Below are 27,777 nucleotides of genomic sequence, written 5' to 3'. Positions count from 1 at the left end.
GCTTATGGTTGGCTTAGTGGCTCACATCTGTAATCCCAGCACTTGGAGAGGCGAAGGTGGAAGAATCAGTTGAGGTCAGGAGTTTGAGACCAGTCGGGGCAACATGGCAAGATCCCATGTCTACAAATTTCAAAAAATAGTTGGGCGTGGTCCCAGCTACTCGAGAGGCTGAGGTAGGAGGATGGCTTGAGCCCAGGAGGTTGAGGCTGCAGTGAGCTGTGTTTGTGCCACTGCACTCCAGCCTGGGCAACAGAGCCAGACCCTGTCTCAAATAAAAAAATACATACATACATTAATTAGTGAATTCATTCATTCCAACTCATGTTTCTGTAGACTGGGAGTGCTTTCATTGATGTTCAGTGAGCACAACAAGGTGACATGAGGTGACATCATACAGACCTCTGGAGGAGTGTGTAGTGCACCTGAATCCCTTTTCGATACAGAGTTCCTTGAGTTCCTTGTGTGGATTAAATAATGCAGTCCATTTTCAGAGTGCTTCTGTATGTGTTCTCTCATTTTATCCTGACCTCACCGTCCTATTTCCCTCTTTGATTTTATTGTGGCCGGCCAGGGAATGGCCGTTTTGCCTTTATTAAAAAAATTTTTTTAGAGACAGAGTCTTAATCTGTTGTCCACACTGGAGGAGTGCAGTGGCGTGATCATAGCTCACTGCAGCTTTGGCCTCCAGAGCTCAAACTATCCCTCCACTTCAGCCTCACAAGTAGCTGATTACAAGTAAGGATTGCAGGCGTGTGCCACCATGCCCAGATAAATTTTTTTTTTTTTTGTAGAGACGGAGTCTCACTTTGTTGCCCAGGCTGCTCTTGAACTCCTGGCTTCAAGCAATCCTTCTGCTTGGCCTCTCAAAGTGCTGAGATTATAGGCATAAGCCACCATCAGGCCCTGTTTTGCCTTCAGAGATGTATTTTAAGTTGTTGGTCTAGGCTTGATGTATCTATCCTAGGTCACGCGCTATCCTGGTTTTTGCGTATGAGGATAAGTCATAGGATCTTCCCAGCAGGCACTGAGAAGACTAAAGGAGTTAAATACTCCAGGACCCTCAGCGTTGCATCCACCCCCTCCAGCAATGAGCCAGGGGAGGTTACAGGCGCCATCCTGTTCAGCCCTGGTGGGAAATGGCTGGTTGCAGTGGAGGTGCTGGCTACTTCCCTTTTCCTTGACTTTGCCCTCATTTTCTCCCCCAGGATCATGGCCCCCAAAGGAGAGTTGCCCCAAAGGACAGCGTTGCAGGGGTTGTTGCGGGTCATCAGCCAGAACAAGTGACAGGGTCTGGCTCCCCAAATAGCCTACCTGTAGTCTGAGTTGATGCTGTGACCTGCGTTACACAGTCCCTGAAGGTTTAATACCGTGACTGTCATCTAATGCCTTATCTTTTGACCTTGTCAATTTGGGAGGTGACACTTCTCACCTGGACTCATACTGAGACATTGTCAATAGTTGGACTGCAGGAATCATTGTCCCTGGGTTTTTTTTTTTGTTTTGTTTTTTTGTTTTTGTTTTTTTTTGGTTTGGTTTGAGATGGAGTCTCACTCTGTTGCCCAGGCTGGAGTGCAGTGGTGTGATCTTGGCTCACTGCAACCTCCACCTCCCGGGTTCTCGCTGTTCTCCACCCTCAACCTCCGGAGTAGCTGGGACTACAGGCGCACACCACCACGCCCGGCTATTTTTTTTGTATTTTTAGTAGAGATGGGGTTTCACCGTGTTAGCCAGGATGGTCTCGATCTCCTGACTTCATGATCTGCCTGCCACTGCGCCTGGCCCATTGTCCCCGTTTTTACCTTTGCCTAACTCAGAAATCTTGTTAGATGCTCAGGAACTCAGATGATCACATTTTTCTGAAGAAAACTAGGAATACGCATAGTAATGAAATAGATGAAATAGAGAATAATAAGATACTTCCAGTTTCCCCAGCGAATCTTTAGCACGTTCTCCCTGATTCTCCTTACACGCAAATATTTCTGTTTCACATCATGGCTTCAGATTTTAGGAAAGATAAGAAGACTTTAAGTAAGAGTCTCAAGCTGAGGAAAGAGAATTAATACTTTTCCTCTCTGCAAACTATTCACGAAATGAGGTGGGCTAAGAATGGGAAAAATTTAAGGATAGAAGTAATTTCAGTGCTTGCCTGCTCGTTTGATTGATTGATCCATTCAACCAGTATTGATAGTTCACTTGTTCTGAGCCGGGCTCTGTGCTAGAAATGCACCCGGAAGTGTGTGTCACGTGCTGTCTCTCCAGTTTTTATAATCCTTTAGCTAGGAGACAATAAAGGCTTTTGAGCAGGAAAGGTATGATTGGTAATAAAGAAAAACATTTATGAAGGGGATTTAACAGGTGAATTCAATGTTATTAGGCAGGGCGAGGTTCTTCTGTGCACACCTGCTGTCAAAGTTAAGCCACACTGGCGCCTGTTGTCAAGGATCTTGGTGACTGTCTAGGTCATCTCCTCAATTTAGAGCCAAGAATATGCATCTGCTGGAAGAAATGAGCAGGCTGATTTTGTGCCATAGGGCCATAGGCACCATTCATTCACGCCAGGATTTTCTCCTGGATTTTTAGCCTATGTCTAAGCTTTGGGGATTTAAGAGGTCTTGTTGCCTTCATCTTCATTTGTGTTTAATTGTTTTGCAATTACAGAAGGAAATCGTGCATACGGTGGATACTTTGGAAAACAGAGAAGTTACTTAGGAGAAAACATCAACAGAGTTATCTCTGAGTTGTGAGAGAATTAATGTCTTTGTCTATTTCCTGTCATTCTGATTAGGTGTGTGTGCATCTCTAATATAATATTTAAAATTTTTCAAATCAGTAATGGAGTTTCAACCCCGGTTTGCTTGTGTAATTTATTTACCCAGTCTTCTATATGCACCCCAGGTAGACTAATTCCCATTTTATACGTGTATAAATGTATACACAAATATACATTTATAAATGTATACACAAATGGGTCCATTAATTTTACCAACATTAATTATTCCAATTCATGGACCCATCTTTCATCAATGTTTTATAATTTTCAGTATACAGATCTTTCATCGTCTTGGTTAAATTTACAACTTTTTTTTAATACAATTATGAATGGAATTGATTTCTTAATTTCTTTTTTAGATTGTTGTTGGTGTAAAGAAATGTTATTGGTAATCCTTAAGGAACCAAAAGTAAAACTACTATTTAATCCAGCAATCCCACTACTGGGTATCTACCCAAAGGAAAAGAAGTCATTATATAAAAAAGACATATGCACCCGCATATTTATAGCAGCACAATTCACAATTGCAAAGATATGGAACCAACCTAAGTGCCCATAGACCAACAAGTGGATAAAGAAAATGTGGTATATATACACTGTGGAATACTACTCAGCCATAAAAAAGAATGAAATAATACCTGTTGCAAGAACCTGGATGGAGCTGGAAACCATTATTCTAAGTGAAGTAACTCAGGAATGGAAAACCAAATATCATATGTTTTCATTTATAAGTGGGAGCTAAGCTATGAGGATGCAAAGGCATGAGAGTTATCTAATGGACTTTGGGGACTCTAAGGGGAAGGTTGGGAGAGGGGTGAGGCATAAAAGACTACATATTAGGTACAGTGTACACTGCTTAGGTAAGAGTGCACTAAAATCTCAGAAATTACCACTAAAGAACTTATCTGTTTAATCCAAAACCACCTGTACCCAAAAAACTACTGAAATAAAAAAATCATTTGCACTCAGGTGTGGAGGCTCACGCCTGTAATCCCAGCACTTTGGGAGGCTGAGGCAGGCGGATCATGAGGTCAGGAGATCGAGACCATCCTGGTCAACACGGTGAAACCCCGTCTCTACTAAAAATACAAAAATTAGCGGGGCATGGTGGTGCGTGCCTATAATCCCAGCAACTTGGGAGTCTGAGGCAGGAGAATCACTTGAACCCGGAAGGTGGAGGTTGCAGTGAGCCTAGATCATGCCACTGCATTCCAGCCTGGTGACAGAGCAAGACTCCGTCTAAAAAAAAAAAATCATTTGCATTGTTAAAAAAAAGTAAAAGAAATGCTACTGGCAGGGAGCGGTGGCTCATGCCTGTAATCCTAGCATTTTGTGAAGCCAAGGCAGGAGGATCACTTGAGGCCAGGAGTTGGAGATCAGCCTAGGAAACATAGTGAGACCCAATCTCTACCAAAAATTTCAAAAATTAACCAGGCGTATTGGCACATGCCTGTAGTTCCAGAGACTCAGGAGGATGAGGTGGGAGAATTGCTTGAGCCCAGGAGTTCAAGGCTACAGTGAGCTACGGTCATGCCACAGAAAAAGATATACTACTCATCATTGTATTTCATTTAATAAATGATGGGATATGTATATATTACAATTAGAACAAGTCGCCATAATGCCATATTCTTTTATGTTGTGAGTCATCATCAATAAACCACAAACATTATAAAAACATAGCAACCTGACATATAAATTAGATGTTAATAGGTTAACTTCTATATTTAGACCAAATGAATATCACCTTTTAGAGATGATACCAATAATCACAAATCTTGTCAACATGATATCCATGCAATTTTAGTAAAAAACAAAGTTTCCCTCTTGTAGATCCCATCAAGTATGCTAGTCACTCATTGAGAAGGAGAGTACACAAAGGTAATCATATTGCCTGAAGGAATGGCCCTTATTGTCATTCATATGAATGTCCATAAAGGTCCTATTTACCATTGACATCATTCACAGCACACACTTTCATCGTAACAGAAATGAAGCCAAACGTACTCGGGAGAGGAAAGTCAGGTACCAGATTGCTCATCAATTTATCCAATTTCAAGTTTCATGGGAAAACACATATTATTGTAACTCACATTTTTACCCCAATTGCAAGGGTACTTCAGTCATAAAGATTCGTCAGTGATCAAAACATATCCTAGCACAGGTAGAATACTATACTAATATTACAGAAAATTTTGTCTGTATTTAGACGTCAATGACTATAATGCATTGAGGAAAATTGCAATGTGTTACATTTCTCAACCCTCAAAAAAATCAATCCTAGGTAAAAAGTAAGGATTTTCTCATGAGGATTGCATCACATGTCAGTCAGTTATTGAGAAAAACCTATCATGATATTCATGTTGTCTGAATGATTAATTATAATTATTGTAGAGCTCAGTCTTCACTAGTTCAATGATCTATATGGAATTTTTCAGCTGGCCAAGGCAGCCTCTCTCCTCCACTCAATAGAATAGCACCAGTAGGGGCTTACTAAATCATCCAGTGAGACAAAGAGAGCAAGGGTCTTAGTGACGAAGAGCCAAGAAAATTAGGAACTATAGGAAACTTAAACACTTAAAGAATCAGAATTTATAGTTTACTCAGAAGCACACAGATAGAAGTGTGCACAACAAGTTTCACAGAACGATTTCATTGCCAGAATCCCGAAATAAAATCTCCATAGAAGGAAACTAAGAAATCCAAACTTCTTGTCTCACAATTGTTACCTAGGCCTGGCCTCAGCGTAATCCAACTAAGCTTGATTTTTACGTCATCATTTCTCATCAAGATAATAACTCATCATTGGCCCAGCCCATGGCACTCATATGCATATGCACACTTAGATCAAATGTGCTTAACAGAGATGGTTTCCTTAAACACTGGTGGTAAAGTGGACTGGATGCCACATCTTCAGTGCCAGACAATTGGGTGGTATTGGTATACAAATGGTAAACCCCCTTGAGTTCATTCACAGCACTTTCCTTGTGTGCATTTTTAGAAATAGAATTAATGAGTCATTGCTTCCTGCACACTTCAAAGTAGCCATGTCCACATCTTATTCCACTCCAATAAGGTGGGAGAATTAGGAAGAAAAGGAAAAATCATAATCAATTGCTTCTTTTTATACACAACACCCACACCCCACCAGGGACACTGACTTCTCTCTGAGCCTTACGGCCTTAGCTATGCCCTAGTTACTCATATCTCGGGGCATCCCTGGTTTCGAGCAATGTCTTTGGGATCATACTTAGACTTAGAAACCATATAAGGTTTATGAAAGACAATTGCAACTGGCTGACGTCCCCTTCTGGGGTCAGGCTGGCCCCTTTACCAGCAACATCCCTGCGGGCCAGGGCTGGGAGGCCCTCTGACCTCAATCCAGGACAAGTTTACAGCAATGGCCCCGGTTCTCTTGTGTTCAGGCTGATCAGGGATGTGGGAATTGTCCTGGGGAGAGACAGAGCATGTGGATTTTCAGCCTGGCACTTCCACGCCACAAGCTTTGTGACCTTGAGTATTCTATAGGAGTCACCTAACATTTCACTACATGAAGGCCAGGTGATCAGAAAGGCCCTTCGGCTCCAGTCTTCCCAGGGTCCGCCCGGGCCTGATTCGCTTGTTCCAGTGACACCACTGTGGGGTGTCAGCATCGCAATGGCTCACTCATAGATCCTTCAGGTCTGCTCCAGCCACCACCCGTGTACCGTGACACAACATGGCATGTACCATGGCCCGATGTCATGTGTACCATGGCGTGGTGTGAAGCGTACCATGACATGACCGTGTTCCATGACACGCTGTGACAGTGACCTCCCTCAGCCTCTCCCAGGCACACGGTTTTACCCCTTCTCCTAAAGCAGGTTTGCATGCCCGTCTAAAGGCAACTTAAATAGTTGCTTTTATTTCTCTTTAGTTAAAAATTACAACCTTAAAAATATCCAGTAAAATATTGTACTTCCATAAAGCATTGCCCTGAGCAAGATTAGTGCTTCTCAGTGGACACAGCAGCAGGGAACTTGGTGCATTCATGCTGAGCTGGTGGCTGTGTGATGCTATTGAAGAGGGAATACACCACCATCAGCGCTCAGTTAAATCGTCTTCTCCCTGAAATTTGAGAAAGCCACAGGCTGGGCGCGGTGGCTGACACCTGTAATCCCAGCACTTTGGGAGGCCAAGGTGGGCAGATCACCTGAGGTCAGGAGTTCGAGACCAGCCTGGCCAACATGGCGAAACCCCATCTCTACTAAAAATACAAAAATTAGCTGGACATGGTGGCGCGCGCCTGTAATCTCAGCTATTCAGGAGGCTGAGGCAGGAGAATCACTTGAACCCGGGAGACAGAGGTTGCAGTGACCCAAAAGATGTGCCATTGCACTCCAGCCTGGATGACAGAGTGGGGAAAAAAAAAGGTCACAATCACAGCTTAGAATTCTCTGCAAATAAATGTGTTAACCTACAGAATGATGTGAGGAAATGTTTGGGTATTTTGTAGCTCCCCTGTGTGAATGAGCTAGCCTAAAACAATAATGATAATAATAATAGTAATAATTTTTTAATGTCAAGTGGAAAAATTAAAAATAATAATTCATTATAATTATTGGAGAGTGAATGAAAATTTTTCAAAGATACTTTCTATTAACATAAAATAGAGATTTTTCTTCACAGTCTTATTTGGTTTCATATTGATAGAATGCTTAAATAATAGATTAAATTTTATATCCATAATTTCACAAAGAATGTTGTGCTTTTTCCTTTCAACAATTATGTCATATTTAAATCAGTTTGCTTTGTACCATAATCCATGGGTGAGGCAAAGAATTCTGGTAAGACTCTGTTACCAACTTAAAGAGAACACCCAACAATTAAAAAAATTCTGTATTGGAATTTTACTTTCAAAATTTCAAATAAGGGAAGGGGGCAAGGGCTGAAAAACAAACATTTGGGTACTATGCTCAATACCAGGGTGATGGGACCCACTGTACCCCAAACCTCAGCATCACTCAATGTACCCATGTAACAAACCTGCACAAGTACCCCTTAATCTAAAATAAATGTTGAAAAAAAAGAAGAAAAGGAAAAGCAAGTGACAGGAAAATTTGAAAAAACAATTAGAATAGACTTATTCCTTAATAATAATTCAAAATAAGCCTTTAGATTCTTTTAGGATAACTGTAATTGAGAATTCTATAGGAAGAGTAATTTTCAGGCACAAAAAGGGTGATGAGCAGTGACACTGTGTTCCATAAACTGTTACATTCTTTATAAAGGATTATTTATCAACATGTCAACATGTATATTATTTCATCCTATCTCTCTATTCTTTTTCTTTCTTTCTTTCTTTTTTTTTAAGATAGGATCTCATTCTGTTGCCCAGGCTGGAGTGCAGTGGTGCAACCATGGCTCACTGCAGCCTTGACCTCCCGGGCTCAAGTGATCCACCCGCCTCGGCCTCCCAAGTAGCTGGGACTGTAGGTGTGCACCACCACACCCAGCTCATTTTTAATTTTTTTTAGAGACAGGGCCTTACCATGTTGCCCAGGCCAGTCTTGAACTCCTGGACTCAGGTGATCCTCCTGCCTTGGCCTCCCAAAATTTCAGGATTATAGGTGTCAGCCACCATGCCTGGTTCATCTCTTTATTTCCACATCAGTTGCTTCTGCTATTTCCTCCCCTTCCTCTTCTCCTCCCAATACTCCCTTTTTTCTTTTTGTAGCTAATTACCTATGACCTTACCATGAAGTTTCTGGTTTAGTTATCCAAGGTACGTTGTTCCTTGCTGAGTTTTTTTTAACTATCCTATTTGCCATAGTTTTTCCTGACTGTATGACTACAATGTAATGAATGTAGAGAAAAATGGCAAAAATACCACCACTGACCCCTCTAGTACCCAGGGTTGATGTACCTTGTGTTTATGTGTCTTTATAATTCGGCATATAATTCTTCATTTTCACTTTAAGTGTGCTTGTATTTTACAAATTAGTCTAAGTCCACCTGATTTGAACACAGGATACTAACTCCACGCACCCATTTTAGAAGGAGATCTCTAGCTTTTAGAAGAGATTATCTCATGATTTCCTATGTTCATTCAGCAAACATTTCCTGCAGACCTACTGTGCACCAGGTACAGTGTCCAGAACTAAAGATATAAAGACAAACTCAGAGTCCCTGCTCCTAGGTGGGGGTGTGGTGAATCACGGTCTTGAACCCACCTCCCCAAGATCCCGTAGCTCCATCACCAAACAGTTGTCTATCCAGGAGCAAGTTACTCTTCTAGCCCTATTTCCTTAGCTTGCAAATGAGACCATTTCTCTTGGTTCTCTTGAATGTCCCATTTTTCTGTACAGTCAGTCTGTGATTATTGCGAATTTTTCTTGGAATTGCATGAGCATTGCTTGAGCTCACCGACTACATACTGTGGTTAAAATTAAATAGGGAGCAATCTAATAGGCAAAGCTTAACTTAATAGCTTCTACCTCAGATTAAAATTTTGACTCTCTAGTAATATCTGACCTTTCTTTTCCCACAGTTTCACTCACATGTTGTTCATAAATCTTAAGTATGGGTTTTTGGCTCTCTGTTAGGTAAAATACTTCATTTAACTTAGCCAAAGCCAGACTTGGAGCAACCTGGAAATACTCAAGCGTCCGGTCTTCCCAGTACACGAGGGTCTCTGTAGGTTTTTCTCTGTGTGTGTGTCTGTAGGGAGAGGAAGTTGTATTTGACTCCTCCGATGGTGGTTAGGTTGCAGCACTGTCTCCTTAGCCGGAGCAAATGCTGGGATGCGCCACAGCTTTGCCTTGGTCATCTACATCACGCACGTCCCATCACTGGGCTCCAGTCTGTTGCAGCGCCTCCAGGCTTAATTTCTGTTCGTAATCTGATTATGGGGTCTGAGCTGTTCCAGCCAGCGGCCTCTTGCTTCTCGTGTACCATAGGCTCAAAGACACAAGTGCCTGGTCGCTCTAGTCCCGCACTGTGAAAAATCTCAACCCAGTTTTGCTTAGACCAGACGAAGGTCGTTGCTGGCTGAGAATTAGCTGTAGAGCAGGCTGTGTGACTGAGCCTTCTGTGTGCAGCCATGTTCAGAAGCCCAGGTTTTTCCAGCTATTTGGGAGCTTTCAAATTCTCTGAGAAACAAGGTAAGGCAAGATAAACATGAAATGCTCTTATGTATGGATTTTATAACATAATGAATGCTTGGGGTCCTCTATTTTGCCCTATGTATTCTCCTGTGTTCAGTTACTTATACACATTTCTCAAAAGACACTTTAAATAGCTAATTGAGTTTATAACTGAGCTTATCTTGTGACTGTTGATAATGTGAATTTTTTTTCCCTTAGTAAGTTAAAGTTATTACTAAACCACTGAAACCTTTATGTAGGAAAAATTGCAAATGCAATCAGAATGCCCACACTTTGGATCAAATTCTAGACGTGCTGCACTTTAGTTAAAATATTTTTCTAAATCAAATGCTATACATACTAAATTCTTTCCAGTAGGCAGTGGTGCGTAGTGTCTTTTTATTAACTCTTCATGTGAGACAGTTTGGAAGAAGATACTGTCTTTTCAGTGGCTTTCTTCCAGCCCAGAGGAAAATACATGCTCTCAATTTAACTACCAAAGTGGTGTGGCATGTTCAGTTTACTGATTGAACAAAAATGAAACGCTAAGGTTATTTTGAGTATCATAGTTGAAACTCAGCCATGATACATCAAAACTGTTTTCCAGCTCAAATGCACTATTGGGAAGTGACTTGAACAATTCAGACTTCAGATTCAGGAATTTTCTCCTACAGCACTTGATAGTTTTGTGAATTGATTGCTCTTTTGTTAATTACATAACAAGAAACTTGTATAGTTAGGAGAAAAGCTTAGATGTTTTGCTGGCATTATATCTTTCATTTTATTGTATTTCTTTAGTTGGCTGCAGTTCCAAATTCCAGGACTGAGGATGTATTTTGATGGATAATGAAGTGTCAGCATCTGATATATTTTGTACTTATTTTTCCTCAGGCTTCTGCCCCTAAATATTAAAGAGCAAAAGGCACTTCCTTAGGGGAAGAAGTTTCTGTAAATGGTCTATTTGTGGTTTTCTTAGTGAACAAATGCTGTAAGCCAAAGGCTGTAAAACAGATTACATGCCATTAGACTGGTTGTAAGTTTTATCTGTGCCTGGTTTTGATTAACCTGTTCATTTGGGATGTGTTTTTCCTGTATAGAATTGTTACCAGCTGTCTTTACATAATACATATCTTGTCTTCAAAATACAAATAAGTGGTTATTTTTATTAGTTGTTATTGTTTAGATTTTAATGAGAGCAAAAGACACAGCTGAGTTGTCCTTTGCTCTTTAGACCCCACCCCCATTCTTTAAAGGCATCTCAAACATTTCTTGTTACCTGGACCAAAATTGCCTTTTTTCTTCTCTATTCCTGAGTATATGGCTGTGTTATTTAGTATTTAATTGCTTTGAGTTATTCTTGCTGCCATAAAAAATTTAAATGATAACATTGAACTAACTGTGTTAGAAGTATTATTGTTATTATTGTTGTTATTATTTTCATTTACCCACGGAGTATGTTAGCTGCTTTCTGGAAGAGAAAAGCAAAACTTGCCTATGTACATTTCCATGTAGAATTTGATTCTTAGAAGGTGTCATTTTTGCATTTCTATTTTTTGTTTGGTTAACGGTTTTCTTTTTCTTAAATTATATGTTCAAAAGGAGTTTGGAGAGTTTTTTCTCATTGGATTTTTAACAATTTGCATAACTATTTCAATGTTACATTATTTCTTTTCCCTTAGACTTCAACAAGAAAAACTTAAGCTTCGTTGGATTCCCACGTCAAAGGAAAGTTTCAAGGTAAAGTAGCCTTGTCTCAATGACTGTGAAATTTTGAAGATTTGTTGTAGCTTTTAAAATTATTCTCTTGAATGTCTAACTCATGAGTTTAAATGTTTGGCAGTATGTTTTCTATTGATTTATTAAAATTTATGAAGCAAAGGAATCTTTGTATTTAATTCTGTTTATGGAAACGATTTGGAGAACAGAATCTGGGTGTCTCTCGTCATTGCAAACTTTTAAAGGACTATTATCTTTTCTTTCTCACACCTGCCTCTAAGCAGGCACTGTCCTTTTGCAATCTGTCCATCAAAGAAGGGAGCTAGATTCTTTTTAGAAATGGTTTAAACTTGTTTCTCCTCCCTCTTCCTTCCTCCTTGCTTCCTCTCCTCCCTCCCTCCCTTCCTTTTTCCATAGACATACACACACACACATCCATCCATCCATCCATCCACCCATTTGAGTTATTCTTCCCTGGTCTTTCCATCTCTCTCTCTCTTAACCTTTCGGTACTTCCAGTCCCCTTGGCCCCAGAATATTATGGGTGCTAATTTGATTGACCTAATGTGCTACAACTCCATGACACATCATCATGGATGTAAGAGAACGTGGAAATGAATGCCTGTGCCATACACAGTAGCTGTATCTCAGGTACTTTTTAGTAGATTGTTGCCTATATTAATAGAGTTTGATATTTTCAGATGGAGGCACAAAGTTGTCCCCTACACAGTCAGGCAAAGGTCTCAATCTGTGCTTTACTATAGTGGAAGGGCCCAGCTCCAATTTCCACACAGTTGCTCTTGTGCCTCAGGTATTATGACATTGTTCCTTGACCAAAAAGGATTTGCATTTCAACAACATTAGAATAGACAGGGGTCTAACTTCTGTCCTCCTCAGGCTGAGCCTGCTCTGCATTTGAAAATGCCAGTTGATCTTGCAAACACACTGGATGGGACAAATCCGCATCTTTTAAATGTTTATGCTTTATTTAATTTTTACACACAATATCATCAAGCAGCACATCTAAGTATAAGGTTAATTAGAGCAGTGATGATCCAGAGTCATCAGTGAGGTTGTCTTAACTGACTCACGAAACGTTACTTTTTTAATGGGATGCATCCATCATCCATATTTCTCATCTTGGCCGTGTTTTAATAGGATCTGAGGCTTGGTTTCTTTCTTTTTTTGGTGGGGGGGGACAGTCTTGCTCTGTCGCCCAGGCTGGAGTGCAGTGACGCAATCTCGGCTCACTGCAAACTCTGCCTCCCAGGTTCACGCCACTCTCCTGCCTCAGCCTCCCGAGTAGCTGGGACTACAGGTGCCCGCCACCACGCCTGGCTAATTTTTTTGTATTTTTAGTAGAGACGGGGTTTCACCGTGTTAGCCAGGATGGTCTCGATCTCCTGACCTCATGATCCACCCACCTCGGCCTCCCAAAGTGCTGAGATTACAGGCATGAGCCACTGCTCCTGACCCTTGCTTGTTTTCTAATATGTCCCTAGTAGGTTGATTTAACTGTCATGGAGCTAATAAGTGATTAAGGAAACAAGAGACAGGAAGGCATTCCTTATTCAAGGATAGGAAAAGCATGCAATATGAAAGTCACACACGTCAGTGGACAGAGACTCAAAGAGACACAGCTATTCTCAAATCATGGGTGTTATGTCATACATACCTAGTAAAATGACAGCCTATGTGCTATGGTGCTAAGTGTAAAATAGGCTGGAGGTACAAGAGCCTGCTTCCTTAAAAGAAATCTAGTCAACCAGACACCAGCTAAAAGAGACAAAAATATGAGCTAAAGGGGCTTCGTCTCCCGTATCTTGTAATTTAAACTTCAGTAGGGGAATGAACAGATTGTGGAGGAGACTTACACTGTGTGGGTGCTGCACAGTCCTTGTAATAGTAGCATTTCCACGTTGTGAAAAATAGAGATGATAACAGCGGAGTATCCTGCTCTCCCTTTAATAAAATTCCCCCTGTTGCTACGGGTAGGCATTTAAGTAGGTTAATGGGACACATTTAAAAGAAAAATTGTCATGGAAGCAGGGGGCATTCTCTTCTTAGAAGCAGAGGAAGGGGGGTGGTGGCACAAACAATCAGTCCTAAAGAATGAGCGCTGTTTCAGGGGAGACAGAGAGTTGGATAAAAATCCAAAAGGTGTTTCTCACTGTTAGAAAGCTGAAATCAAAATGCAGAAAATGAAGTGGACAGCACTAACTTTAGTATCTATGGAGAGATGCCTCCCTACTGAAACATAGGCTCTTACTTTTGGTTGAGCTCTAGTGAGACACCAAGGCCTGCAGAGGTTGCCCCTGCAGGCACCCCTTTGTCCCTCGGGGAGTGACTGAGGAGGAAGGGCAGGATCCAGCATCTGAGAGCTCCATGCTTTTGGGGTCACCAGTCCATGTGTGTTAGTAATGGGCCCTACCAGTCTCGCTGCTCTGGAGCCTCTGGGTCAGAAGAAGCAGAGAGGAGAGGAAGAGTCCGGACCCTCCCAGGTGCTTGTGTTTCATCAGCGTTAGATGAGTCGGAAAAGGTGCTCACCGATGAACCGTCCTGAATTTTACAAGCGCGTCTTACCTGTGTTTTCACTGATGATCGGCGCCCTCGGGTAGAGAAAGTTCAGGGAAGAAACACGATTTTTTTTAAAGAAAGAAACTCGATTTCACATGTTGATTTGAGGGGTCTTGCATCAATCACAGCTTGTGGCACCACCTTGAGCCAGAGCCACACTTTCCAGCCTGGTCTGCCTGCTCCCACTCCTCCTGCCTGCTCATCTGCTTTCTCAGAACCCCCCAGTCATTTAGCGGGACCAGGGGAGAGAGTCAGGGGAGAGAGGCAGCGGAGACAGGACCAGAGGGTGATGACAGCCATGTGGACTCATGTTTATCTGGAAGCTGCAGATTCTAAAATCGATACTTTACAAACACGTGCAATTACACCAGTTTTTCACACATGTATGCAAGGTGAGCGAAGGTGCTAAGGGATGATGTGTTCCAAATTATGTCCTGTCCAAAGATGAAAGAAGGAAAGAAAGGAAGAAAGGAAAGGAGGGAGGGTGAGATGGAAGGGAGGGAGGAGGGGCTTATGACTGATGTTATTGACCGTATGCTCTTATAGTTATTCTCAATGTTTGTAATGATTTTACCCCTGGCCGTCACGTCAACTTTGCATAAAAGGTACACTAAAAATACTTCAGGGTAAATTATAGTATTCATTTGAAGTGTTTTGTAGTAGTCGTTCATTCATTCAACATATTTTAATTTTTAATTCAATCATTTAATTTTTTAACAGACAGGGTCTCACTCTGTCTCCCAGGCTGGAGTACAGTGAAATGATCATAGCTCACTGCAGCCTCAAACTCCTAGGCTCAATGGATCCTGCCACCTCAGCCTCCTGAGTAGCTGGGACTACAGGCTTGTGCCACTGTGCCTGGCTAATTTTCCTATTTTTTTTTTTTTTTTTAAGAGATGGGATCTTGCTATGTTGACCACGCTGGTCTCAAACTCCTGGGTTCAAACGATCTTCCTGCCTCAGCCCCCACAAAGTGCTGGGGTTAATGAGGTGTGTAATATACTTTGGGTTCTGGTCAGGATAGGCAGTGGGTCCAGGTGCTCTGCCCTGAGGACATGACCAGTCAACTGAGGCCCAGATGAGGAGCGAGACGAAGCCACAGGACAGCAGGAGGCTGGAGAGGAGAGAGCTCAGGCGGAGGAAACAGCATGTCGAGTGAACCACATCAAGAAGCGTCAGAGACTTTCCTCTTAGAACTTGGGTTTTCTTTGGTTTCTGACCTGCCGTCAAAAGGCTGCACTTCACGTGGTGCTGGCACTATTTGTAGTGTGTTTGGAGAAAATAAGTGCCCGTGGAGCCAGGGAGTGTTCAGTGATAACTCATAAAGCTCACTCTGTAAATTCAGCGGAATATTTAACTCAGGGACACTTTCTTGCTTTTCATTAGTGACTCCATTGAGCTTTCTGAGAAACAGATAAAAAGAGGAAAATAAAGACACACAGATGTTTATTTTTGAAAATAAGATATAGCATTTGTACCCCAAGTCAGTGCCCAACAAGCTAAATATTTCAGGGATTACATTATTTTACTTTAATGTAGAATTTTTTTTCATGAAAATATTTTAGTTTCCCAAAGAAAGTACAGAGTTTTGTCAAGATGTTTAAATTAGCAATTAAATAATCAATTAAAATAACATGCCATTCCTTAAGTCGAGTACATTTCTGCCGTTATTTAATTTTTTGAGGTTTCTACATTGAAAGCAGTAGTTACTGCCTTACAATTCAGTGTTTAGAAGTCAGTGCTAATTCCAAGTTTCTGACTAGGCCGGTGTCCTAGGCTCTTCCAGCCAATCTGGAGTGTGGCTTATGAAGCCTAATTATTCTCTAGACTTTTCATTAAATAATGTGAACACTTACCTGTGGAGTATAAGCTTTGCTACATTGGATATGGAAAGACGAAGATTTCAGATGGGCTTGGTTCTAGGAGCGCGGGATGGCGGCCACGCTTTGGACTGTGTGGAAGTTCTTTCCGTGTAGTTTACACAGAGGGTCGAGCTTATTCAGCTGTCCCACTTACACAGTACCCACAGCGGCTTCCTCAGTCTCTTCCTTGGCCTCTATGGAAATGCACCCGTACAGGGGGAAGGTCAGCTTCACAGTGAGTCTTTTTCAAGCCCATCTTTTACCCCTCTGGAGGTCACACTGACCTTGAGGAACCGCAGTTCCCTGTTTCCATAGGTTTGTTTTCTTCCTTCGAGGCAGCAGCACCCTCTGCCCTGCCTGCTCCGGGCACATCAAAGAGTTGGAGTCGTGTACACAGCAGTCTTGGGGTGACTGTGGCTGGTATTAAACTAGGAGACGGATTTGAATCTCATCTCCTCTTCTTGTCAAATATGAGTCTTTGGGCAAATCACGTAACAATTTCCGGATCTGTAAACTGAGGATGGTACTAGTTCCGGTGTTGTGCTGCAGCCTGACGTGCGTGCCTCTCTCCCGACTTTGAGTTCAGTGAGTCCTGTGGGAGCCTGAGATCCGCCATGGTGGGAGTGTTGACACCACCAGTCCATACTACAAAGCAGGTGCTTTTTGCAAGGCCAGGTGGAGGGCCTGGGTGGGCGGGGCAAGAGGGCAGGGCCATTTGTACCTTTATCAGCACCCCGCTGAGTAGTTCATACCTCCTAGGGTCTTGGGGAGATAATTAAGGAGATACCATGTGCTTAACATGGGGGAAAGTCCACAGTGAGGGCTCACTTCCTTTATTATTCTCCTCTTTCATTTCCTCTTTTATTCCAACACGAGTCTTCATGAGGCTTTCCAAACTTTTGACCATGCTTTGATGCCTTGGTTGTTTGAAGGCATCTGTTACTTTAATATAATTTTAACACTGGAGGACAGCGTGTAGATCACCTAGACAAGTTACTGATTTTCTGAAGAAGAAATTGTAGCGCAGAGAGGTTGAGTAATTAGTACAAGCTTGCACAGCTATTCTTAGGTCAAGAAGAGGTGGTCAGTCTGAGTTAAAGCACACGAATCCCAGTTCAGCAATGTCTTCACACACCACCCACCAATCCTGCTGTAATTACTTAGTTGCACAAAAAATCACAATATTTACAGAAATATAAATAAGTGAAAAAAGTTACCAATTTACTCCCCAATATAAAATGTTTTACCTGCGATCTATGTATACATATTTAATAATGTGTAACAATATCATAATTTTTATGTTCTGCATTTTTTCACTTATGTATCTTTATTTAAACGGACTTAACTTTATTAATGGAGTAATTTATAGCTTTCAGAAAGAGTTCTCACTCGAAGATAAAGAACAGCTCGCTAACCACAAAAGAGGAACTGATGCTAAGCTTTTAGTTGCACTTCCTAAAGGTAAGGCTGTTCCTAAGTGATCAACCATGTCTAGGTAGATGCGTATTGTGTTGTCTGAATTTCCTTGAGCAGAACTCTCTCCCTTACCTCCAGCTTACAGTCTCCTTTGCGGCCCTTCCTGCCTCCTCCAAGAATTAGCTTCAATTCCCTGCCGTCTCCATGCATTTTTAATCCTCACCTTTCTACTCTTTCTTGCCCTTTAATTTTAGGCATCCTCAGGTTTTCTTTTTTTTTTTTTTTTTTTTTTTTTTTTTTTTTTTTTTTTTGAGACAAGAGTCTGGCTGTCTCCCAGGCTGGAGTGCAGAGGTGCGCTCCGCCTCCCGGGTTCACGCCATTCTCCTGCCTCAGCCTCCAGTGTAGCTGGGACTACAGGCAACCGCCACCACGCCCAGCTAATTTTTTGTATTTTTAGTAGAGACGGAGTTTCACCGTGTTAGCCAGGATGGTCTCGATCTCCTGACCTCGTGATCTGCCCGCCTCGGCCTCCCAAAATGCTGGGATTACAGGCTTGAGCCACCGCGCCCGGCCAGGGCTTTTGCATTTAACATCTCGTAGCTTCCCTGCTAGGCTGCGAACAGCCCGTTCAGACTATATCATGACCATCTTTCTTCTTCACCAGGCAGGCACTCACACGTGTTTGGTGAATTACTATTTCCACTGGTCAAGGCGCACATGCAGTAAAATGTCTGCACCGCTATAAACCAATTCCCCCTAGTTTTTCCTGTGAAATGATGGAAACATCGCCTGGTCTTTGTAACTGTAACAGCAGCACAGGGAACGATCGTTGGTCCAGGCTCACTTCATCCTGGCTGAGCTGTGGAGACCTTCCAGGGGAAGAAACAGATTTGATGGAAGGGCAGATTTTTTCCACTCTGAAAGAAAAAGCAAAAATCATGCCCCAAAGAAATTAGACCAAACAACATATTCTTTTAGTAGAAAGTAAATCCAGTAAAAAAGGCCCGCTGCTGAATTGGAATACATCTGAGGAACTGAATGGATGATCGGCCAAGACATAGTCTGATAGGGTGGATGTCTGAAAGATTCCGGGGATTTGGCCTGGTGAGGAAAACCCAGACAGGGACATGTGGCAATTCTCAAGAACTGACAACACTGTCAGCTGGAATATAGCTTTATTCTATGTCGCTCCAGAGGCAAAAGTAAGAATAATGTATAGAATTACAAGAAGGCAGATGAGATTTCCTTTCAAAAAGAAAATTAATCGTTCATGCTACCTGGAAATGAGGTGGTCCACACTGTGCTCGCATCAGAGTTTTCAAGGGCAAGTCAGTGGCCTCATGTCCAGGTAGGACGGGTGCAGGTGGGGCATAGAACGGCTGTCAAATGGAATGACTCTGCCGATGTTTAGGACTCTGTGTGAAAGACAAAAAAAAAAACAGTTTCATCTGAGCCAAACTAAAGTGCTTCAAACCTATTCAGATGATCAAAACAAAGTATAAGAATGAACAAATCGATATCAGCAAGAGCTGAGAAGAGTTGATTAGGCGAAGTTCTACATAGCAGAGGTTGCTTCCACTAGTCAGAAGCATCCCTCTTTCCCCTTCTCTATCCCAGTTCTTTCTTTTGATGCATAATACCACAGGCAATATTATGAGCAGAAAAATCAAAAGCAGTACGAAATGTTAGGTTCCTTAAGGTTCAACAGATGGTAACTTCATCTGTAATAAACTTTTAGCACACCTCAGCTTATTAGCCAGTTGTATTAAAAATTTTCTCATAAATGATTATAAAAAATAATTTTTACAAATCAAAGATGATGATTTTGTGTATTCACCAGATTGATGTTTATAAAGTAACATGGTCCCTTAAATCCTTAAAACATGCTTTAAAAGTGCCAGTGCACCCGCCGGGCAAGATGGCTCACCTCTGTAATCCCAGCACTTTGGGAGGCTGAGGCGGGTGGATCATGAGGTCAGGAGATCGAGACCATCCCGGCTAACATGGTGAAACCCCGTCTCTACTAAAAATACAAAAAATTAGCTGGACAAGAAGTCCCAGCTACTCGGGAGACTGAGGCAGGAGAATCGCTTGAAACCTGGAGTCGGAGATGGCAGTGAGCCAAGATCACACCACTGCACTCCAGCCAGGGCAACAGAGCGAGACTCTGTCTCAAAAAAAAAAAAAAAAAGTGCCAGTGCCCCATGTCCCCTGAATTTCACCTAAATTCTCTACAGTCTTATTTCATATATCTTTGCTTTTTATGAGAAAAATAGGAAGACTTGGAAAGATCAGCAATTTCATTGTTTCTCTGATTTAACACATGTATTAATGATTTTATGTGTCAGCTCTTAGCAATATTATGTTAAAAAGGGATTTGGTTATAATTTTATTTGAATGACATCAAGTTTTATGTGGGATACGTTTATAGAAGTCTTTTTCTGTTCATTTCCTGTGAAACTGGGCATTAAAGTGGTTGTTACTTTTTCTCTACAGGACTTCCTGTAAGTGTGTATCACAAACAAGTAATCAAGGGATTAAAAATCTTTACCTATGTAACTTCTATAATATTAAAAAAAAGATTTTTTGTTTCGGAATTGTGACGTGGACCAAATATATTACTCCACTTTCTTTAGCAGCTTTATTAAGATGGCGCACACATACCATGCGATCCTATCCTTTGAAGTATGCCATTCGGTCGGTTTTAGCAATTCACAGAGTTCTGCCTCCATCGGCACAGCCAGTTTTAGAACATTTTCATGACTCCGTAAAGAAACGCTTTAGCCGTCACCCCTCCCCCTTATTCCTCTAGTTTGTAATTGCTTGGTTTATGAGCTGCTTGTCTTTATATTAGTGGCTGCCATCCAAGAGTAAAAGTTAAAGGGCTTTACTCCTGTGGGAAGTAAGATCAGAATATTCCAGATCTGGCCTGGGCTCTTGGGCTGTCGCGTGAAGGAGGAGAGAAGTGTTCTTGGCAGTACCCCTGCCACTTATATTTCTTTGGAAAGTTCTACTGTGCTCAAGTTTGGAGGACTGAACTCAACAATGTCTTAACCAGAAACCGTCTGTTTCTTGGAGCTAAGGGAATAAACTATGTTTCCCAAGAAAAGCACCCTGTAGACCAAATTGTCCAGAATATTGGTGTTATATAGTCTTATTGCAAAGCATAGCATAGTAGGTGGTTGTAAATAACTTTATGAAGTATTATAGCTCTGCTGTCAAATTTCCTTAAATCACCTTACTTGAAAACTAACCTCCAGCTCCCCTCAGAAATAACTAAAGAAATAGACCAATAGAGTCCGTATTGCCACAGTAGTACCTCTCCGAATCACTCAGAGAAGAGTAACAGACCAAGAAACAGGTAAAACAAGGGACATATGGATATGTTTAGAAGTCCTAATGTATTTAAAAGCAAAGTAGAAAATGTCTTATTATAATGGAAATTAGACCATCGATGCTTATTTATATCTGGATTGCATAATAACTACTATTACTAAACATGAACCGTATATTAATTATAATTATGACACAGCATATAATCAATTGAATTATAGCTGGTGAACCTAATTTTAAAGAGCATTCTTATTCTTTTTTGTTAAGAAATGCACACTGAAGAATTTAGAGATAAAGGGGCCTCATGCTGCAATTGACTCAGATGGTTCAGAAAAAATATTATGTATGTATGTATGCAGACATATATGCACATATAAATATACTTAAGAGAGAGAAAAAAAGAATAAAAATAGACCCAATGTAGTAAAATGTTAACATATTATGAAGGATATCTCTTACATTTTCTGTACGTCTGATATTACAAAAAATTTTTTTGAAGTTTTAAAAACAGAAACCTTCAAGATTATCAATCAGAAAGTAACTTTGGTAGAACTGTAGGTAGACTTTATAAATAAAACAACAGAGTTACAACACAGATTTCCACAGCAATGGTGACTTTCATGCATGATGTTTTTAGTACTGGCTTTATGCTAATAATAGTACAAAAACATGTTTTATATGATTAATAATAATATGAAATAATATAAAACATGGTTTATATAATAATATAACACATATAAACCATATTTTATATGTCTATGTATTTTTTTCGAGGCAGAATCATGCTCTGTCACTCAGGCTGGAGTGCAGTGGCACAATCTTGACTCACTGCAACCTCCGTCTCCCAGGTTCAAGCAATTCTCCTGCCTCAGCCTCCCGAGTAGCCGGGATTACAGACACATGCTACCAGGCCTAGCTAATTTTTTGTAAATTTAGTAGAGATAGGGTTTCATCATGTTAGCCAGGCTAGTCTCAAACACCTGACCTCAAGTGATCCGCCCACCTCAGCTTCCTAAAGTGCTGGGATTACAGGCACGATCCACCATGCCTGGCTATTATTATTAATAATAATATAAAACAGATATGTAATATAATACACATTAGTTACACACTAATTATATTACATGTTAGTATAGATTTGGAGAAAACAGGCAAAACTCGAAATGTCTCTCTGTTGCTTCTTTTTGTCTTGTACCTCATTTCTTATAATCCGTTTCTGTAGGAATGAGGCATATGTTGGTAATTAAAAATATATTTGCTAGAAAGAATAGACTGAGAGGACATCATTTGTTTTCTAGAGAGACTTTTTTATTTTCCTTTAAAAATTCACTATAGATTTCCACTAAGAAGTAATAAGCTCACTAATACATTTAAAGGACAATTTAATTTATGAGCTCATTTAATTCCTCGGTGAATGATCAGAGAGGACCCTAAGGTGTCCCTTCAAGTACCCACTATGTTGATGGATTCTAGCTTCCAGGAGCAATAGGCTTGGCATAGCTTTGCATTGAATCTGGGCTTGACTGAAAAGAGTGCAGTGCTGGGCTAGTGGCGTCTGTGCTGTGTAACCTAGGGCCTGGGTGTCTAAGGCACAGGCTGTGTATTTGAAATTCTAATACTGGGGGATCAGTGATTCTCAATGATTCTCAATCTAGGGCAGTCCCTAAGGGACTTTAGAAATATATGAGGATGTTTTTGTGTCGCAGCAACTGGGGGTGATTTAGCATCACTAGGAGAACCTGGGACATTCAACATCCTGTGGTACAGAGCTCACAGCAAGGCCACTTCCCACTCAGAAGCCATTAGCACTCCCATAGTGATCTGGGAGCTCTCCAGAGCCAACCCCCTGAGCTCATGACCCTGATGAGGTCCATCTGTGTGTCTGCTAGATCCTGTCCTGAGAATGTCTTGTCTTATGCCCAGAAGTGGATGGTTATCATAGGGCAGCGTTCACTGGAAGGGCAGTGGGAAAATCTACTTTTCCTGTGGACGGGAGGCTTGCACAGTCTCCCAACTAGATCTTTCCTTCTGGAATACGGGAAATCGAGAATTGCAGGAAGCAACATGTTGCTTTGCTTTTCCATGCACTGTTGTAATCTTTTTTTAAAGTGCCTTTAGTTGCATTTCTATAGAAAAATTGTTAAATTAATTAAAACTTGGATGAAATGAAAGTGATTTTCAACAGTCTCTAATTAGAACCAAGAAAAGTCTATCTTAACTTTTTCCAGTGGAAGTTACATGATACTCTGCACATTAACGGTTTTGATGACTTATCCAGTTGAAATAATGTGGGGTGAGAAAAGGGACATTTTAGGCCAGGTGCGGTGGCTCACGCCTGCCATGCCAGCACTTTGGGAGGCCGAGGCGGGCAGATCCCTTGCACCTAGGAGTTCAAGACCATCCTGGATGACAGAGTGAAACTCCATCTCCACAAAAAACAACCAAAAGCTAGCCAGGCGTGGTGGCACGTGCCTGTCATCTCACCTACTCGCGAGGCTGAATTGGCAGGATCACTTGAGTCTGGGAAGTTGAGGCTACAGTGAGTTGAGGTCATGTCTCTACACTCCAGCCTGGGTGACAGAATGAGACCCTGTCTCAAAAAGAAAGAGAGGGGGGAGCAAAGAAAAGAAAGAGAAGGAGAAGGGAGGGGAGAGGAGGGGATGTGATTATGCTACTCAGGACCCTAATAATATTTTCTTTTTCTCAGTTGGAGTTTGAGGTATGGGTTCAAGTCGTACCTTTTAGGCACCCTTGGAATTTGGTTTCGATAGCTCCTTGAGTGGTCTTTTGAAAAACAGGGCTCCACTCTTCTCTTTGGGGTTTAAATAATTAGATAAAACCCTTTGGTTTTTGTCATCCTTGAAAATATTTTGAAAATATGTCCTATCAGCCATTAAAGTTTTATCACCATAATCTCACTAGGGCTAATTTGTTGACAGGGAAGCTGTTGTTATTGACCAAGCCTCCTCTCCCAAGGCCACATGGCAGGGTGCACCATTCTCACTATACCCCTGTCTTCTAAATAGCAACATAATTAGAACGAGGACTTCTCTGCCTCCAGCTACGCTGATTCCTGGGGAGGCCAACTGGGAGACCTTTTGAAGTCAGAGGGAGAGAGGTTTTGTTTCTAGGAAGCCAGCTACCCTAACAAAAGCCAATTCAACTGAAGTTTTAAGATGTCTATCACTTAAAAATAAATGAAGAAAAACAAGGCTTCAATCCCTGAACACAAAGGGCAATATAAAACTTTGTGTGTGTAGGCGTGCGTGTGTGTGTGTGTAGTTTTGACTCATTACTAAAAATTACCACTTAGAGAAAAGAAAAAGGAAATTGAAGCAGTCGAAAACCAAATTCCTTTGAGTTTCTCCTGTGACTCAGCCTTTCAAAGCTTCTCATTGGCCCTGGCCCCGGGCTGTCCGGCCACCCCTCTCTCTTTCTCCCACCCCATTCTGAGTCTTTCATAGGAGTCACTCAGATGTACCCTTATTAATTTAAGCTACTGAGGAGGAGGCAAAAAGAGAGATCTTTATTCTCCATGAACTTTGGCCATTTATCCAAAGAAACAGTTGTCTGGCATCTCAGTAATATGTTGGTAGTCAGTGTCATGTGAGAATCTCCCATCCCCAGCACATCGTTTGTTCTGTTTCTCCACCGCTGCCAGAAACATTGGGGTAATTACCTTGCCCATCATCCACCTAAATTATAGCAAGGAAACCACTGTTAACATTTCCTTCCAGCAAAAGCCTGTGCAGGGAGGCGGAGGACCTGTGTTCATCTAAACTGTAGCTAATTGAAGCGGCCACTTTAGGCACTGTGGGAAACAATCAGATCGTTACAGCCATTGACAGATTCCATGAAAGGGAGGAGGAGGAGCCGCCATGAGTTCATGCTTGTAGCTCGTGGATGGCCCTGTGGGGTTCACACTCCTAGTCTATGCTTCTGTAAATGATTTCTGTAGTAAAAGCTTAGAATACTTTGTTAAACCAAACAAAAGTTAGAAACAGTTATTGAGATTTCTCCCTAAAATACTTTCCTAGAGAGACCTTGCTCGTCGGGTCTCCCTGGATTCCCCTAGATGAAATATAACCTTCTCCTTTACCCTGTATTTTACTTCTTAGCCAATCTACATATGTGACATTTACATGAGTCACATAGCTAGGTGTTGCAATGTATATACAACAAAGCATTCTATTTAAATGATTTTAATGTATGTAATTTTAAATGGATTACATATTTATTTCATATTGTACAGTATGTTGAGTGAGCATGACTTCACTTTGCCTTGATAACTCAGTCATTTTTATGAGCATCAAATATTCAACTTGACCTTAGAAGAGAATGATGCATCCTAGTGTGTGTGTGTGTGTGTGTGTGCATGCACACACTCTTATTCATTTGGCATCTGCCTCCCCTACTAGGAAACAGTCTCCAAGAAAGCAGGAACTTGGTCAGTTTTGCATGTCACTGTTACATAGGAACCAAGAACTGAAATTTGCAGTTCAATAAAGATGTTGCATGAGTGAATAAAATGAGCGCATGACTACTAATACTATACTTAGTTCTTTTTTGGTTTTCTTCTAGTTGCAGAATTAAGACAAATCTTTGAACCAAAGAAAAAAGAATTCTTAGAAATGAAAAGGTAAGATCTTTGTAGTGGGAATTAGGAAATAGAAGAGAGCTTGGCAAAGCAGTATTCTGCTTTCCTTTAGACTCAATCGCTGCTGCTCACTCTGCCTCTTGTGGTGTATCTGACAGAAAAGAAAGAATTGCCAGGCGCCTGGAAGGGATTGAAAATGACACCCAGCCCATCCTCTTGCAGAGCTGCACAGGGTTGGTGACTCACCGCCTGCTGGAGGAAGACACCCCTCGATACATGCGAGCCAGCGACCCTGCCAGCCCCCACATCGGTGAGCGTAGAGCTGGGTGGCCCATTTTCCAGCAGGCTGCCTGGCTGGTTACACGTCGCCTTTTCCACCCAGTGGTATCAGAACGTGAGATATTCCACAGAAGTGAATTGTGTGGATATAACTTTTTTAACACAAGGTTTCACTCTGTCACACAGGCTGGAATGCAGGAGTATAATCATAGCTCACTGCAGCCTTGACTCCTGGGCTCAAGCTCAAGGGTTCTCCTGCCCCAGCCTCCTGAGTTGCTGGGACTACAGGCTTGCACCACCACACCTGGCTAATTTTTTAAAAAAACATTTTTGTAGAGACAGAGTCTCACTATGTTGCCCAGGCTGGTCTCGAACTTCTGGCTTTTAGTGATCCTCCCACCTTGGCCTTCCAAAGTGCTGAAAATATAAGCGTGAGCCAGTGGACTTGACCTACTTTTTTGTTAAGTGTATTTGGTTTTTGTTTATTTTTAGTTTTAGTTTTTTTAGAGACGAAGTGCAGTGGCCTGATGAAAGCTCACTGAAGCGTCAACCTCCCAGGCTCAAGTGATCCTCCCGCCTCAGCTTCCTGAGTAGCTAGGACTACCAGCACGTGCCACCATGCCTGGCTATTAAGTATATTTGCTAAAAACAGCGACAGTAAAAACAGCATGTAATCTCTGCCCCGCCTCACAGATATGGCCTTCCAGCGTCACAGCAGTATGAAATGATTCCTCTCGGCACATTACTGGGTAACTGAGGGCCAGTCATTCCTCCTCCCTAGACTGGGGCCCTCAACCCTCAAAGGCAGTTACTGTGGCTTTCTGCACCCTCAGGGCCCAGCACAGGATCCGTGCTCTGAGATAGGGGCCTCTCAAGGTTCCGACCCAGCACAGGGAGCAGCTGCTCTCAGCAGGGAGCCTTAGAGGCAAAGCTGCACCTTGAATGAGTACGGTTCTTACTCTGGAGATACAAGAAAACTTTCTATTTAAGTTATTTTAATGTAGGTAATTTTAACTACATTGCATATTTATTTCATATTAAACAGTATGTTGAGGGCGCATGACTCAGCTTTTCCCTAATCACTCAGTCATTGTTGTCATCAAATATTCAACTTGACCTTAGGAGAGGAGGATGTACACAGGGCTGCTCTTCCCGCCACAGTCCCTGGCTCTGAGGCGCTGTGCTGCTGTTTTGTATTTTTTAATGTTTTTTTATTGTATTTTATTTTTGGAGATGGAGTCTCTCTCTTGTTGCCCAGGCTGGAGTGCAATGGCGCGATCTTGGCTCACTGCAGCCTCCACCTTCCAGGTTTAAGCGATTCTCTTGCCTCAGCCTCCAGAGTAGCTGGGATTGCAGGTGCCCGCCACCATACTGGGCTAATTTTTTTGTATTTTTAGTAGAGATGAGGTTTCACCATATTGGTCAGGCTGGTCTCGAACTCCTGACCTCAGGTGATCCCCCCGCCTCAGCCACCCAAAGTGTTGTGATTACAGGCATGAGCCACCAAGCCCGGCCATGCTGCTGCTTTTTATAACCCGTGTTTTCTAGTTTCTTGCTCAGAGAGAGCTGTTGATCTCATTTTATGATGTTATCAGTTTGTTTGTCTCTACAGTTTCCAATTTCCTGTGGCCAGAAAGCTGGAAAACGAAGATATTTTAAAATCATGTGCAATTATTTAAAAAAAAAAAAATGGCTGGGCATGGTGGCTCACACCAGTAATTCCAGCACTTTGGGAGGCTGAGGCAGGAGAATAGCTTGAGCTCAGGAGTGCAAGATTAACCTGGACAACACTGCCAGACTCCATCTCTTAAAAAGTAATTACACGCATGAAATGTCAATACACGGATCAGAGTCTCAAAATTTATAGCCAGAAATAAACCTTGGTGTATATGAAATGGCAATCTGTGTAGTATATGATAGTTTAAGCTTCACATAGTAGTGAGAAAAGGAAGAATTATTTAATAAAATCATAATTAAAAAATGTGTTCGCCAGAGAGTGGGAAGAGGCATATCCCTCTTCTCATTTCATACCAAACTCCAAAATTAGTTCCAGTTACTCACCTGTTTAATTTAAAGAAAATGATGGAAAAGATACGTGTATAT

At 41.7% G+C, this 27,777-nt stretch overlaps 1 protein-coding gene and 1 pseudogene across 7 annotated transcripts in view; one reads left to right on the top strand and one right to left on the bottom strand.

Moving 5' to 3' along the window:
* The window catches only part of SVIL (supervillin), a 182,247-nt gene that overhangs the window by 62,948 nt on the left and 91,522 nt on the right, over nt 1-27,777 (top strand). For all 7 annotated transcript variants that reach the window (XM_073018833.1, XM_073018832.1, XM_073018834.1 and 4 more), the window contains exons 2-5: nt 11,574-11,631; nt 17,419-17,510; nt 25,380-25,437; nt 25,554-25,705. In XM_073018833.1, the coding sequence (XP_072874934.1) occupies nt 11,574-11,631; nt 17,419-17,510; nt 25,380-25,437; nt 25,554-25,705 (360 nt within the window). The remainder of the gene's footprint in view (nt 1-11,573; nt 11,632-17,418; nt 17,511-25,379; nt 25,438-25,553; nt 25,706-27,777) is intronic.
* On the bottom strand, nt 5,507-5,582 carry LOC119618854 (small nucleolar RNA SNORD115; annotated as a pseudogene).

Source organism: Chlorocebus sabaeus, chromosome 9 (genome assembly GCF_047675955.1).
Source record: "Chlorocebus sabaeus isolate Y175 chromosome 9, mChlSab1.0.hap1, whole genome shotgun sequence".
Lineage (NCBI taxonomy): Eukaryota > Metazoa > Chordata > Mammalia > Primates > Cercopithecidae > Chlorocebus > Chlorocebus sabaeus.
This window is presented reverse-complemented; position numbering and strand designations above follow the sequence as displayed.